Genomic DNA, 14,593 nt, shown 5'->3' on the forward strand with positions numbered 1-14,593 from the left:
TAAGCACTGTGAAAATCCTGTCAAGGATCAATTATGACCTTGAACTCCTTCATGGTGGCTGGCAAAAGCTGTGATAATTATCGACTTCCCGAGTGTTTTTCCCCCCTCTAGATGTCTTTTGCATTGTGCTGCTTAGAGTATTAAACGAGTCTGTGCTCGACTGGTAAATCCACAAGCAATGATTTAAAGTTTGGACAAAGGTCACGTCGGTTCTGAGGTTGAAGCATCAAATGATAATGTTCCATAGCAGATACTTTGGTGATAGAGTGGAGAAACCGGCCCTTCAGCCCGCCAAGCCCACTCCGACCAGCGATCCCCATGCACTAGTGAAAATTTACAATTTTACCAAAGCCAATTAACCTACAAACCTGTACGTCTTTGGAGTGTGGGAGGAAACCGGAGCACCCAGAGGAAACCCACGTTGTCACAGAGAGAACGTACAAAGTCTGTACATACAGCACCCTTAGTCAGGATTGAACCCGAGTCTGGTGCTATGAGGCAGCAATTCTACTGCGACTCCCTGTTTTAAAAGAGGGTTTTTGTTTCTGTCATCATGTCCGACTTGGTTTTTCTGGGCACTTTCACTGCCTGATGCAATATTACAGCCAAATTCCTTAATCTCTCCAATATATTTCCAATTCTTGATATTAAATTTAATAACTAATAGCTTTAATTTCCCATCCACAAAAAGAATTCATGGAAGATTTTAAAATGAGACACGAATGTTGTTGCTTCTAAGCAATGTTTAATCATGACCACAACCGGGTTTCCTCTGGGTGCTCTGATCTCCTCCTACAGCCCAAAGATGTGTGTGTGTGTTGGTAGGTTAATTGATCACTAATTTCATAACCATAAATCATAGTTTATTATATTAGCCAAGTATGTTCTGCAACATACGAGGAATTTGATTTGTCGTACAGTCATACCAATAAAAAGCACCATAACACACAAAATACATTTTAACATGAACATCCACCACAGTGACTCCTCCACATTCCTCACTGTGATGGAAGGTGAAAAAGAGTTCAATCTCTCCATTCTTTGTCCTCTAGTGGTCGGGGGCATCTAACTTTCTGTTGACAGGACGATCTTACTCCCGTAGCCAGCGGCAGGCCTCCTCGTCGAGGAGATCCTATATCGAGGGGGAGGGGGAATCTCACCTCCTCCGAGCCGGGCGATCTACCCCCGGGTCGGGGCTAGTCGAACGTTGTGTGGCTTTTGGAGTTTCCCGATGTCGGTCTCTTACCCGAGACTGCGAGCTTCATGATGTTAAAGTAGGTTGGAGCGTCGATCCCAGGCAAGGGATGGGCTCCGATGGTAAGTCCACGTCCCCGCGGTGGGGCTCAAAGTCCGTCCCGAGCGAGGCCTCCAGCTCCACGATGTTAGGCCGCAGAGCGACCGGAGATATGATCCGGAAAACAATTCCATCTCCGCCAAGGTAAGAGATTGAAGAAACGTTTCCTCCCGACCCCCCACCCCCCACATAAAACAAACCAGAGAACATTAACACATACTTTTAAACACATTAAAAATAACAAAAAAGTGAGAAGGGCCGACAGACTGTAGGCGAGGATGCCATCGAAGCACCAACCGGTGGAATTGTAACTAAATTAGGAACATGGGATGATTTAAAAAATGGAAACGGTTGAAAGTTGATGTGTACTTGGTGGGTCAAAGGGTCTGTTTCCAGGCATCTCTCTATGGCCCTTGGTAGGCTTTTTGCAATGGCTGAGACAGTTTTGAGTCTGAGTCTGAAGTTGGGACCCGAACTGCAACGTCACATATCCATGTTCTCCAGAGTGCTACTCCAGCACTTTTTTCTTCAGTCTAAGCCAGCATCTGCAGCTTTGGACAGTTTTGGTTCCTTTACACCGATTAGCCCATCTCAATGAAAGGGTTTAAGTTCAAGTTCGAATGTATTTGCCACATGCACCATAAGGTGCAGTGAAATGATTTTACCATGCAGTCATAACAGTAAAAAGCAACAAAACATAGAAAATAGGTGCAGGAGTAGGCCATTCGGCCCTTCGAGACTGCACTGCCATCCCAGGCTCCGAGATGGTAAGTCCGCGCCTCACCCGCGGCTTGAAGCTTGAATTGGTGGAGAGGTGGAATATTGCGTTGGGGGGGACCAGCCCTCCCGTGTGAAGCTGGGACCCAACGGGTCCCACTTAGTCTAGTAAATAATAAAAACAGAATAACAAGACAGACTGCTGGCGAGGCGGCCATTATGAGCGCCACCTGGTGGTGCAGGGAGAGTACAAACTCTGTACAGACAGCACCCGTACTCAAGATCTAAGCCGGGTCTCTGACATTGTAAGGCAGCAACTCTACCGTTGCGCCATCGTGTGGCCATTATTCAAGAATCTAATCAAGTTTTGGCACATCATCTGTTTCACCCTGGTTGAGACTTCCCGGGTTTTGGGGAGCAGGATTGCGCAGTGCCAAAATTTGTGCAGTCGGGGTGGTAAGATATGACTCGAGCTCATCTTCCAATGCACTCAGGACACAGATCCCATTCACTTCTATGAGCCTGCAAGGAAAACGAGAATAAACAAAATAGTGAAGGTAGACACAAAATGCTGGAGTAACTCAGCAGGACAGGCAGCATCTCTAGAGAGAAGGAATGGGTGACGTTTCATAGAAACATAGAAATTAGGTGCAGGAGTAGGCCATTCGGCCCTTCGAGCCTGCACCGCCATTCAATATGATCATGGCTGATCATCCAACTCAGTATCCCGTACCTGCCTTCTCTCCATATCCCCTGATCCCCTTAGCCACAAGGGCCACATCTAACTCCCTCTTAAATATAGCCAATGAACTGGCCTCAACTACCCTCTGTGGCAGAGAGTTCCAGAGATTCACCACTCTCTGTGTGAAAAAAGTTCTTCTCATCTCGGTTTTAAAGGATTTCCCCTTTATCCTTAAGCTGTGACCCTTTGTCCTGGACTTCCCTAACATCGGGAACAATCTTCCTGCATCTAGCCTGTCCAACCCCTTAAGAATTTTGTAAGTTTCTATAAGATCCCCTCTCAATCTTCTAAATTCTAGAGAGTATAAACCAAGTCTATCCAGTCTTTCTTCATAAGACAGTCCTGACATCCCAGGAATCAGTCTGGTGAACCGTCTCTGCACTCCCTCTATGGCAATAATGTCCTTCCTCAGATTTGGAGACCAAAACTGTACGCAATACTCCAGGTGTGGTCTCACCAAGACCCTGTACAACTGCAGTAGAACCTCCCTGCTCCTATACTCAAATCCTCTTGCTATGAAAGCTAACATACTATTCGCTTTCTTTACTGCCAGCTGCACCTGCATGCCTACCTTCAATGACTGGTGTACCATGACACCCAGGTCTCGCTGCATCTCCCCCTTTCCCAATCGGCCACCATTTAGATAATAGTCTGCTTTCCTGTTTTTGCCACCAAAATGGATAACCTCACATTTATCCACATTATACTGCATCTGCCAAACATTTGCCCACTCACCCAGCCTATCCAAGTCACCCTGCAGTCTCCTAGCATCCTCCTCACAGCTAACACTGCCCCCCAGCTTAGTGTCATCCGCAAACTTGGAGATATTGCCTTCAATTCCCTCATCCAGATCATTAATATATATTGTAAATAGCTGGGGTCCCAGTACTGAGCCTTGGGGTACCCCACTAGTCACTGCCTGCCATTGTGAAAAGGACCCGTTTACTCCTACTCTTTGCTTCCTGTTTGCCAGCCAGTTCTCTATCCACATCAATACTGAACCCCCAATGCCTTGTGCTTTAAGTTTGTATACTAATCTCTTATGTGGGACCTTGTCGAAAGCCTTCTGGAAGTCCAGATACACCACATCCACTGGTTCTCCCCTATCCACGCTACTAGTTACATCCTCGAAAAATTCTATAAGATTCGTCAGACATGATTTACCTTTCGTAAATCCATGCTGACTCTGTCCAATGATTTCACCACTTTCCAAATGTGCTGCTATCCCATCTTTAATAACTGACTCTAGCAGTTTCCCCACTACCGATGTTAGAATAACTGGTCTGTAATTCCCCATTTCATCCCTCCCTTCTTAAAAAGTGGGGTTACATATACGCTGCTGGTCATGTTGGGTGTTTTTAATACTATCTGTTTATCCCCATAACCCCTGACACCCGTACTAGTCACAAATCTATTTATCTCTGCCTTTAAAATACCCACTGATCTGCATCTGCAACATTTTCGATGTTGAATTAGTGTGAATGTGATTACCTATCATTAGGCTGGAGACCTGTGTTCTCTGCAGTCTCGATCTGCAGGCCATGATCCCCACTCCATTTCACAGTGAACCCGTACCCATCTGGTCTTGCGGTTAGCTGCACTCTCACCAGCACAGCGGTGGAATGGGGCGCAATGAGCTGTGACAACGTCACTGATTGCCAGTTGCTGTTTGCCTGCAAACACATGCGCATATGTCATGAGTTCCACGTGCCACCATTCTCCGGTAACAAGGAAATGCAAACCTTCACGAGAAACAAAAGCAGATTTCGAACAACATATCACGGTGAAATTAGGGCGGCACAGTGGTGAAGCGGTGGCGTTGCTGCCTTAAAGAGACAGAGACCCGGCTTCGATCATGACCACGGGTGCTGTCTGTATGGAGTTTGCACGTTCTCCCTGTGACCTGCGTGGGTTTTCTCCGGGTGCTCCGGTTTCCTCCCACACTCCAAAAACATGCAGGTGTGTCGGTTAATAGACAATAGACAATAGGTGCAGGAGTAGGCCATTCGGCCCTTCAAGCCCTTCAATGTGATCATGGCTAATCAGTCACAATCAGTACCCCGTTCCTGCCTTCTCCCCATATCCCTAGACTCCAATACCTTCAAGAGCCTTATCTAACTCACTCTTGAAAGTATCCAGAGAACTGGCCTCCACCGCCCTCTGAGGCAGAGAATTCCACAGACTCACAACTCTCCGTGTGAAAAAGTGTTTCCTCATCTCCGTTCTAAATGGCTTACCCCTTATTCTTAAACTGTGGCCCCTGTTTCTGGACTCCCCCCACATCGGGAACATGTTTCCTGCCTCTAGCGAGTCCAAGCCCTTAATAATCTTGTATGTTTCAATAAGATACCCTCTCATCCTTCTAAACTCCAGTGTGTACAAGCCCAGCCGCTCCGTTCTATCAACATATGACAGTCCCGCCATCCCGGGAATTAACCTTGTAAACCTACGCTGCACTCCCTCAAGAGCCCCTAATAGGCTTCAGTAAATTGTAAATTGCTCCTAGTGTGTGTAGGATAGTGTTAGTGTGCGGGGAGAGTGTAACGCATGACGGAGTGGGAGGCAGGGCCCCAGCCTACTCACAGGCACAAGCAAACATTCACCCGATTCTTTTATGCATTACAGGAGTTTGACAGCAGATGGCCACCCCAGTATTATTTGGTGCTCCCTCAGATAAGCTTTCCAACTTCTTTCAACCTTTAGTTTTAGAGATACAGTCTGGAAACAGGCCCTTCGGCCCACCAAGTCCGCGTTGACCAGCGATCATCCCGTTCACTAGCATTATCCTACGCACCAGAGGCCATTTACAATTTTACAGAAGCCAATTAACCTACAAACCTTTATTTAAGAAGGAACTGCAGATGCTGGAAAATCGAAGGTAGACAAAAATGCTGGAGAAACTCAGCGGGTGAGGCAGCACCTATGGAGCGAAGGAATAGGTGACGTTTCGGGCCGAGACCCTTCTCCATCTCCTTCGCTCCATAGATGCTGCCTCACCCGCTGAGTTTCTCCAGCATTTTTGTCTAACCTACAAACCTGGAGTGTGGGAAGAAACTGGAGCACCTGGGGAAAACCCACACAAGTCACAGGTAGAACATGCAAACTCCGTACAGACAGCACCCATATTCAGGGTTGAACCCTGGCTCTCTGGCGCTGCGAGACTGCAACTCTACCGCTGCGCCACCTTGTTGCCCCTAATTTTGTTCCTCTTTGAGAATTTATCCAGTTCCCTTTGAAAAAAAGTTCTTGCCGAATCTAATTTTTCCATCCCTTCGGGCAGTACATTCCAGATCACAACAAACTCACTGCATAACAAAGTGTTTCCACATGTTCAAGCCTGGTTCTCTTGGCAGCTCACAAAGTGGGCATGGAATATTAATGAAACAAAGTGGTTCCACTGCAGATATACAGTCCTCCTGTTCATTGATATTATAACGCGTGGGACTTTGGAGAAATCTTTTAAGCCCCTGTCCTATTTTCCCGAGTTATTCACGAATTCTCCCGAGTTTTCCCCTTGATTCAAACTCGGAGAATGTCCGTAGCGAGTCAGTAGCGAGGCCGTAGGAGGCGCTAGATATATCGTAGCGGCTCGTTATGCCAGCCGTTGGTACTCGGGGCATCAGGTAAGTCGGGACGTTTTTTCAGCATGTTGAAAAATGCCCACGAGTAAAATAATTAGCCCCGAGTACCTACGGCTGGCATCTCCGAGTTTGAATCAAAGGGGAAAACTGGGGAGAATTCGGGACTAACTCGGGAAAGTGGGACAAGGGCTTTAACCATGTTTCTGAAAAGCAGCACAAACAGTTTGTCATGGAACATATAACAGGAACAGGCCCTTCTGCCCACAATGTCCGTGCTGGACAAAGTAGAGCCATACAGCATGGATATAGGCCCTTCATCACAACTTGCTCACACCGACCAACATGCCCCGTCTACACTAGTCCCACCTGCCTGCGTTTGGTCCATATCCCTCTAAACCTGTCCAATCCATGTACCTGTCTAAGTGTTTCATAAACGTTGTCATACTACCTGTATGTACTATCTTGATAGATATTACCTGTGTATTGTGTGCAGGTAGATACTATCTGCAGGTGCTATCTATGATGCATAGTTCCTGCAAATACTAGATTATGTCAAGTTAAACTAATCTCCTCTTCTTGCACGAGGTTCCGTATGACTTCATTCCCTGCATATCCATTTAAGAGTCTTAGATAAGTGCTTATCTAGAGAGTCTCCGTTCTAAATAGCTTACCCCTTATTCTTAAACTGTGGCCCCTGGTTCCATGTCACCACATAGAGGGTGCCACTACAGTGACTTAACGGCCTGTTCCACATTCCCCAGTTATTCACAAATTCCCCTGAGTTAGTCGTGGAATTCCCTGCCACAGAGGGCAGTGGAGGCCAAATCACTGGATGGATTTAAGAGAGAGTTAGACAGTGCGCTATGGGCTAGTGGAGTCAATGGGGAGAAGACAGGAACGGGGTACTGATTGTGGATGATCAACCATGATCCCATTGAATGGTGGTCCTGGCTCGAAGGGCCGAATGGCCTCCTCCTGCACCTATTGTCTATTGTCTATTGATATACTTTATGTATGGTATTTATGCCTACTATATTCTGTTGTGCTGAAGCAAAGCAAGAATTTCATTGTCAATAAAATCTCTTGAATCTTGAATCTTGGTATGCAAAAGAAAGAATTTCACTGTGACACATCACATGTGATAAAGCATTCATTCCTTCATTCATTCACTCATCACTCATTCATTCATTCATGCATGCATTCATCATTCATTCATTCATTCATTCATTCATTCATTCATTCATCATCATCATTCATCATTCATCATTCATTCATTCATTCATTCATTCATTCATTCAATCATCCATTCATTCATTCAATAATTCAGTCAATCATTCATTCATTCATTCATTCATCATTCATCATTCATTCATTCAGTATCATTCATTCATTCAGTCAATCATTCATCAATCATTCATTCATTCATTCATTCATCATTCATTCATTCAGTCAATCATTCATTCATTCATTCATTCATTCAGTCAATCATTCATTCAATCATTCAATCATTCATTCATTCAATCATTCATTCATACATTCAAACATTCATTCATTCATTCATTCATACATTCATTCATTCATCATTATTCAAAGGGGCCATATTCTCAAATCACCTTTACAGGAAGGGCAACATATTCAGTGATTTGGAATCTACCTGGCCATGCTGGAACTCTTGAAGACTGTTCCAGGCTGTTAGTGGCTGCTTTCGGTGAAAGGTATGGATCCTTTCCTTCAACATCCGATAGTCCAAGTCCAAGAGCTCCAGGAGATTTTTGTCCGTGGAGCTATAACTTAAAATGAAGATACAAGCAGCATCATTAGTCAGCACTGGTTGAGAGCAGTAGCAGCATAATCAGGACCACCATGCTGCTTCACAAAGTTACAGGTTGTCCAGATGTACACCTGTGCTGCCGTCAATAGTCCAGGGTATCTCCTGGATTTCAGGTTTGATCAGCCAGATCTTTTCTGAGTCGAGGGCATAAAGGGAAATTGGAGACACAAGGAACTGCAGATGCCGGAACCTTGCGCAGAACACAAAGTGCTGGAGTAACTCAGTGGGCCAGGCAGCATCTCCGGAGGACATTGACAGGTGATGTTTCGGATTAGGACAGCGTAGGTTCACGAGGTTAATTCCCGGGATGGCGGGACTGTCATATGCTGAGAGAATGGAGCGACTGGGCTTGAGAAGGCAGGAACAGGGTACTGATTGTGGATGATCAGCCATGATCACAGTGATCTCCCCATATCCCCTGACTCCGCTATTTTTAAGAGCCCTATCTAGCTCCCTCTTGAAAGCATCCAGAGAATCCGCCTCTACTGCCCTCTGAGGCAGAGAATTCCACAGACTCACCACTCTGTGTGAGAAAAAGTGTTTCCTCGTCTCCATTCTAAATGGCTTACTCCTTATTCTTAAACTGTGGCCCCTGGTTCTGGACTCCCCCAACATCGGAAACATGTTTCCTGCCTCTAGCGTGTCCAAGCCCGTAACAATCTAATATGTTTCAATGAGATCCCCTCTCATCCTTCTAAACTCCAGAGCGTACAAGCCCAGCTGCTCCATTCTCTCAGCATACGACAGTCCCGCCATCCCGGGAATTAACCTTGTAAACCTACGCTGCACTCCCTCAATAGCAAGAATGTCCTTCCTCAAATTAGGGGACCAAAATTGCATGCAATACTCCAGGTGTGGTCTCACTAGGGCTCTGCACAACTGCAGAAGGACCTCTTTGCTCCTATATTTGATTCCTCTTGTTATAAAGGCCAACATGCCATTCGCTTTCTTCACTGCCTGCTGTACCTGCATGCTTACTTTCATAGACTGATGTACAAGGACCCCCAGATCCCGTTGTACTTCCCCTTTTCCCAATTTGACGCCTATAAAGGATGAGGTTACGGAATGCTCAGAAGTTCTCAATAAATTAGTCCGGTCAGCTTGGCTTTGTGAAGGGGAGGGCTTGCTTGACGAATTTGCTGGGATTCTTTGAAGAAGTAAATAGCAGGACAGACAAAGGAGAGTCAGTAGATGTTGTATACCTAGATATTCAGAAAGCCTTTAATAAGGTGCCACACATGAGAGGCTGCTAAGGAAGATGAGAGCCCACAGTATCAAAGGGCAGATACTAACCAACATGGATAGCAGGTTGGCTGGATGGCAGAAGGCAAAGACTGGCAATAAAGCTGCCAGTGACTAGCGGAGTTCCACAGGGCTCGGTGTTGGGGCCGCTGCTCTTCACGTTGTATATTATTGATTTGGACGAGGGGATTGAAGGCTTTGTGGACAGGTTTGCGGATGATACGAAAATAGGTGGAGGGGCAGATAGTGTAGAGAATGCAGGGACTCTGCAGAAGGACTTGGGCTGGTTGGGAGAGTGGGCAGAGAAGTGGCAGATGGAATATAGTGTAGCAAAGTGTGGAGTATAGTGTAACAAAGTGTGGAGCAAAGTACAGGAGCCTGAAATCTGTAACATCCAGGTTCAGGAACAGCTACTTCCCCACAGCCATCAGGCTATTAAACACATCAAATAAACACTGAACAATAACAGCCTATTATTACTAGTGCACATTATCTGTTTATTTATGTGTATATATATATGGTCTATGGTCTATAAACACCCTGGACTTGTATCTACCGTTGTGTACTATGTTTACATATTCTGTGGTGCTGCAGCAAGTAAGAATTTCATTGTCCTATCTGGGACACATGACAATAAAACTCTCTTCACTCTTGAGTCGTGCATTTTGGTAGTAGGAATAAAGGCGTAGACTATTTTCTAAATGGGGAGAAAATCCAGAAACCCTCTCCAGTGCCAGCACATCCTTCCTTAGATAAGGGGCCCAAAATTGCTCACAATACTCCAAATGCAGCCTGACCAGAGCCTTAAATTCTGAAGAAGGATTTCAGCCAGAAATGCTGCCTATTTCCTTCACTCCACAGATGCTGCTGCACCCGCTGAGTTTCTCCAGCATTTTTGTGTACCTTAAATTCTCTCTCTCTCTCTCCTCTCTCTCTCTACGTATGGATCCCAGGCAACGTTTGCCAGCGTCTCCTCATTTTTATTTCCTCTGCGTGCATCTGACTTGTAACGCTTTATTGACGTGATGGAGAGAGGCTGAAGGCACGATGTGGCATAAAGGAAATGCTTCACGCTTGTCACAGTACAGTGGTAATCATTTGCCTTTCCATCGCTCACTTCTGGCTTCAGTTGATCTAACCGCTAGGAATCGTGACTGAGTAAGATTAACGCCGACATGCCGTGCCCACGTGAGGCTCGTCCCTTGCTCTTCCCATTTACACAGTGAAGTCTCTTAATGGGAGACGGGCTTTTCGCTCAAAGTAAGTCGCACTGATTTGAATTTGCCAGGCCTAGGGAATTCCTTCAGGCAGACTGATCCAGTCGCCATATGGCATTAATTCAGCAGGTTATCCCATTTGCTTGGATCGCATAATTCACTGTGTGTTCCAGTTAAATTAATCAAATCTATTCAATCCTGGAAACTTGTTTTAACAGCTCATCCATGAGTAATGGATTTAATAATCATTCTGCATCGTTAATGAATAATCCTGTCAATCATCGCATCTTAATGCGGTTCACAAACTAACTCGTTAATACTGATATTAATTTTACACTTGCTACCGCTTGTCCCCCATTTAGATGTTAGGATAAATAATGCCACATATTTTCTGAACGATAATCTTTTATCGATGGTATAGTTTTATATACTATTGCTATATTTAAGAGGGAGTTAGATGTGGCCCTTGTGGCTAAAGGGATCAGGGGGTATGGAGAGAAGGCAGGTACGGGATACTGAGTTGGATGATCAGCCATGATCATATTGAATGGCGGTGCAGGCTCGAAGGGCCGAATGGCCTACTCCTGCACCTATTCTCTATGTTTCTAGGTTTAGTTCCGTATAGTTTAGATATACTGCATGGAAACAGGGCCATCAATCCACCGAGTCCATGCCGACCATCGATCACACATTCACACTCTAACAATAGACAATAGACAATAGGTGCAGGAGTAGGCCATTCGGCCCTTCGAGCCAGCACCGCCATTCAATGCGATCATGGCCACAGTTTAAGAATAAGGAGTAAGCCATTTAGAACGGAGACGAGGAAACACTTTTTCTCACAGAGAGTGGTGAGTCTGTGGAATTCTCTGCCTCAGAGGGCGGTGGAGGCCGGTTATCTGGATGCTTTCAAGAGAGAGCTAAATAGGGCTCAGGGGATATGGGGAGAAGGTGATGATATTGAATGGCGGTGCTGGCTCGAACGGCCAAATGGCCTACTACTGCGCCTATTTTCGATGTTTCTCTGTGTAACATACCATGTGCCAGTAATCTAATACCTATTATTATCAAGGACTTGCTGTGCCAGTTCTAAGTGCTGGATTAACTGTTCTTTCTGCTCGCAGCCCTTAAGGTCAGGCCGTGGGTTTGTTGGGAACGCCCGCTCCGCGAACAAGCCTGCTGTCTCTTGCTGTAGCGAGAAGAAACGTTTCCGAAGCCCTGCAATCTGAACAGAAAGAAATCTTTGTAGAGTCACACCACAATGGTCCCTCAACTGAGTTCAGTAAACCATTGCAATGACGGACACAGGGAGGGGGAGGGTGTGGGGGGGCGAGAGGAGGGGGGGCGGGAGGAGGGGTAGGGCAGTGGGAGGAGGAGGAGGGTATGGCAGTGGGAGGGGGTGGGAGGAGGAGGAGAGTGGGGGGGGGAGGAGGGGGAGTGGGGGTGGAGTGGAGTGGGGGGGGGAGTGGGTGGGGAGTGGGGGGGGGAGGAGGGGAGTGGGAGGGAGGGGGGGGGGGGAGGAGGGGAGTGGGGGGGGAGGAGGGGAGGGGGGGTGGGGAAGGAGGGCAGTGGGGGGCGATGGGGGAGGAGGGGAGGGGGATGGGAGGATTACTATTATAACGTTGCTCCTCAGAGTCCTATTAAACCTTTGCCCTCCCACCTTAAAACGATGTGCTCTGTTTTTTGCATCCCCTCTCCTGAGAGAAAAAAGACTGTGTGTGTTCAAGACCATTTAAGATTTATTGCAAAATTCGTGGTGACACAAAGGCGCAGTGGTGGAGTTACTGCCTTAAGGGCCTGTCCCACTTACGCGATCTTTACAGGCGACTGCCGGCACCCGTCATAGGTCGCCGAAATTTTCAACATGTTGAAAATTCAGCGGCGACCAGAGAGATGCCACGACTCTTTGGAGACCTCTCACGGAGGCCATACAGTAGCAATGTTACAAAATTTTGAGATTTAAAAAATCAAGTCTGCAATTTATCCCATCAGATAAAGCATAACAATAAGTTTAATTTGACACCAAATTCACTTTCATATCTCAAGTATTAAAAAAGTTATGACCATTTTCATACTCGGAAATTAGCATCTTGTTCCCTATTGATTTTCAATGGACATTACAAAAAAGCTGTGATCTTGGATAGTCAAACGCCCATTTCTTAAGGAAAGATTAACATTTTTAAATAGCCTAAGTGTCCAAAGATTATTCACAAATAATTCACAATATAACATGATTTTTATATATAATTTACATTAATTTATAGGCCAAATGGAAGGAATTTAGTGTTCAATTGCTGTAAATAAATGCCCATTTAAATCGGCTTTCTAGTGGGTTCATGTGGAACGCGCTGGTTTAGAACGTTGACATAGCGCTGGATTAGTGCCCTCAAATGCCGAGAAAAATACTGCGGGATATAAAAAGCCCAAAATGAACTATTCGTTATAGATAACTTGATATTCAGGGTTATATATATGCCCCATTTAATGTAAAAATAAGGTACATACCTTTAATTGTTTGCTTTATAAAACCCTGGGGCTGCGAGAGGTTGCGAAATCAGAGAGTAATTTTAAAACTATTATAACTATATTATCGAGGCCTATAAAACTAATAATACCTTTTGCGACCGGGTCTTGCAGCGATTTTTCGTTAATGATTTACTAGGCTGAACATGTGCGATTAGTACAGCCTAGTAAAAATCGCGTTTTAAACCCGCCCCCTCCAAACAGCGCCAAAATCGCCGACATGGCTGAGGGCAGATTCCCAATGACGATTCAGGTAGGTTTTGTAACATACCTACATCTGCTGTCTGCTGGTGAGGGGTCTCCTATGGTCGTGAGAGGTCACCCGCGACATGTCGCCAAGGATCGCTTGTATGGTCGTGAGTGGTCTCCCTCCCTCCGATGGTCGTTTAGAGGTCTCCAAAGAGTCGTAGCGTCTTTCTGGTTGCCGCTGAATTTTCAACATGTTGAAAATGTCAGCGACCTGTGACAGGTACCAGCAGTCGCCTGTAAAGATCATGTAAGTGGGACAGACCCCTTACAGCACCCCAGACCCGGGTTCAATGCTGACTATCATGCTGTCTGTACAGAGTTTGTACGTTCTCCCTGTGACCGCGTGGATTTTCTCCGTGTGCTCCGGTTTCCACCCACACTCTAATGTCCTATACTGTAGGTTTGTAAGTCAATTTGGCTTTGATATTAAAACAAAATGAAATCGCCCCAAGTGTCCTAGTGTGTAGGATGGTGCTTGTGTATGGGGATCAGTGGTTTAGTTTAGTTTAGTTTAGCGAATCAGCGTGGAAAAAGGCCCTTCGGCCCACCGGGTCCGCGCCGACCAGCGATCCCCGCACATTAACTCACCACTCTCTGTGAGAAAAAGTGTTTCCTCATCGTAAATGGCTTACCCCCTCCTTATTCTGAAACTGTGGCCCCTGGTTCTGGACCCCCCCAACATCGGGAACATGTTTCCTGCCTCTAGTGTGTCCAAGCCCTTAACAATCTTATATGTTTCAATGAGATGCCCTCTCATCCTTCTAAACTCCAGAGTGTACACGCCCAGCTGCTCCATTCTCTCAGCATATGACAGTCCCGCCATCCCGGGAATTAACCTTGTAAACCTACGCTGCACTCCCCCAATAGCAAGAATGTCCCTCCTCAAATTAGGGAGCTAAAACTGCACACAATACGCCAGGTGTGGGCACAACATGTGTCTCTATGGTGTGGGCAAGTTGGTCCGAAGGGCCTGTGTGTGACTCTATGCCTCTATATGTGATGATTGCACGCTGCTTTCATCCACTTGCCTCGTTTTCTTCAGTCTCCGCTTCCTTCTGGTGTCCACTCTGCGGGGAACCTTGCGGTGAAGTTTGAACTCTTCGGGGAAACTTGCGGTGAACCCTTGCAGGCTCTGGCGCTCGGTCAGGAGGGGGAGACCCATCTCCCACTCGTGCCTCGACCTGCCCCATCCGTTAA

The 14,593-nt window shown here is 46.2% G+C and overlaps 1 protein-coding gene across 1 annotated transcript; it reads right to left on the reverse strand.

The window, feature by feature from the left end:
- Window positions 1-1,510: 1,510 nt before the first annotated feature.
- On the reverse strand, window positions 1,511-11,889 carry LOC129699275 (uncharacterized). Its single transcript, XM_055638923.1, has 4 exons — window positions 11,683-11,889; window positions 7,989-8,124; window positions 4,245-4,426; window positions 1,511-2,533 (listed from the first exon to the last, which is right to left on the reverse strand). The coding sequence occupies exons 2-4, from the start codon at window positions 8,070-8,072 to the stop codon at window positions 2,368-2,370; spliced, it is 432 nt and encodes a 143-aa protein (XP_055494898.1). The 5' UTR covers window positions 8,073-8,124; window positions 11,683-11,889; the 3' UTR covers window positions 1,511-2,367.
- Between the last annotated feature and the right edge of the window lie 2,704 nt (window positions 11,890-14,593).

The sequence above is a fragment of the Leucoraja erinacea genome, chromosome 8 (genome assembly GCF_028641065.1).
Source record: "Leucoraja erinacea ecotype New England chromosome 8, Leri_hhj_1, whole genome shotgun sequence".
In the NCBI taxonomy this organism is placed as follows: domain Eukaryota; kingdom Metazoa; phylum Chordata; class Chondrichthyes; order Rajiformes; family Rajidae; genus Leucoraja; species Leucoraja erinaceus.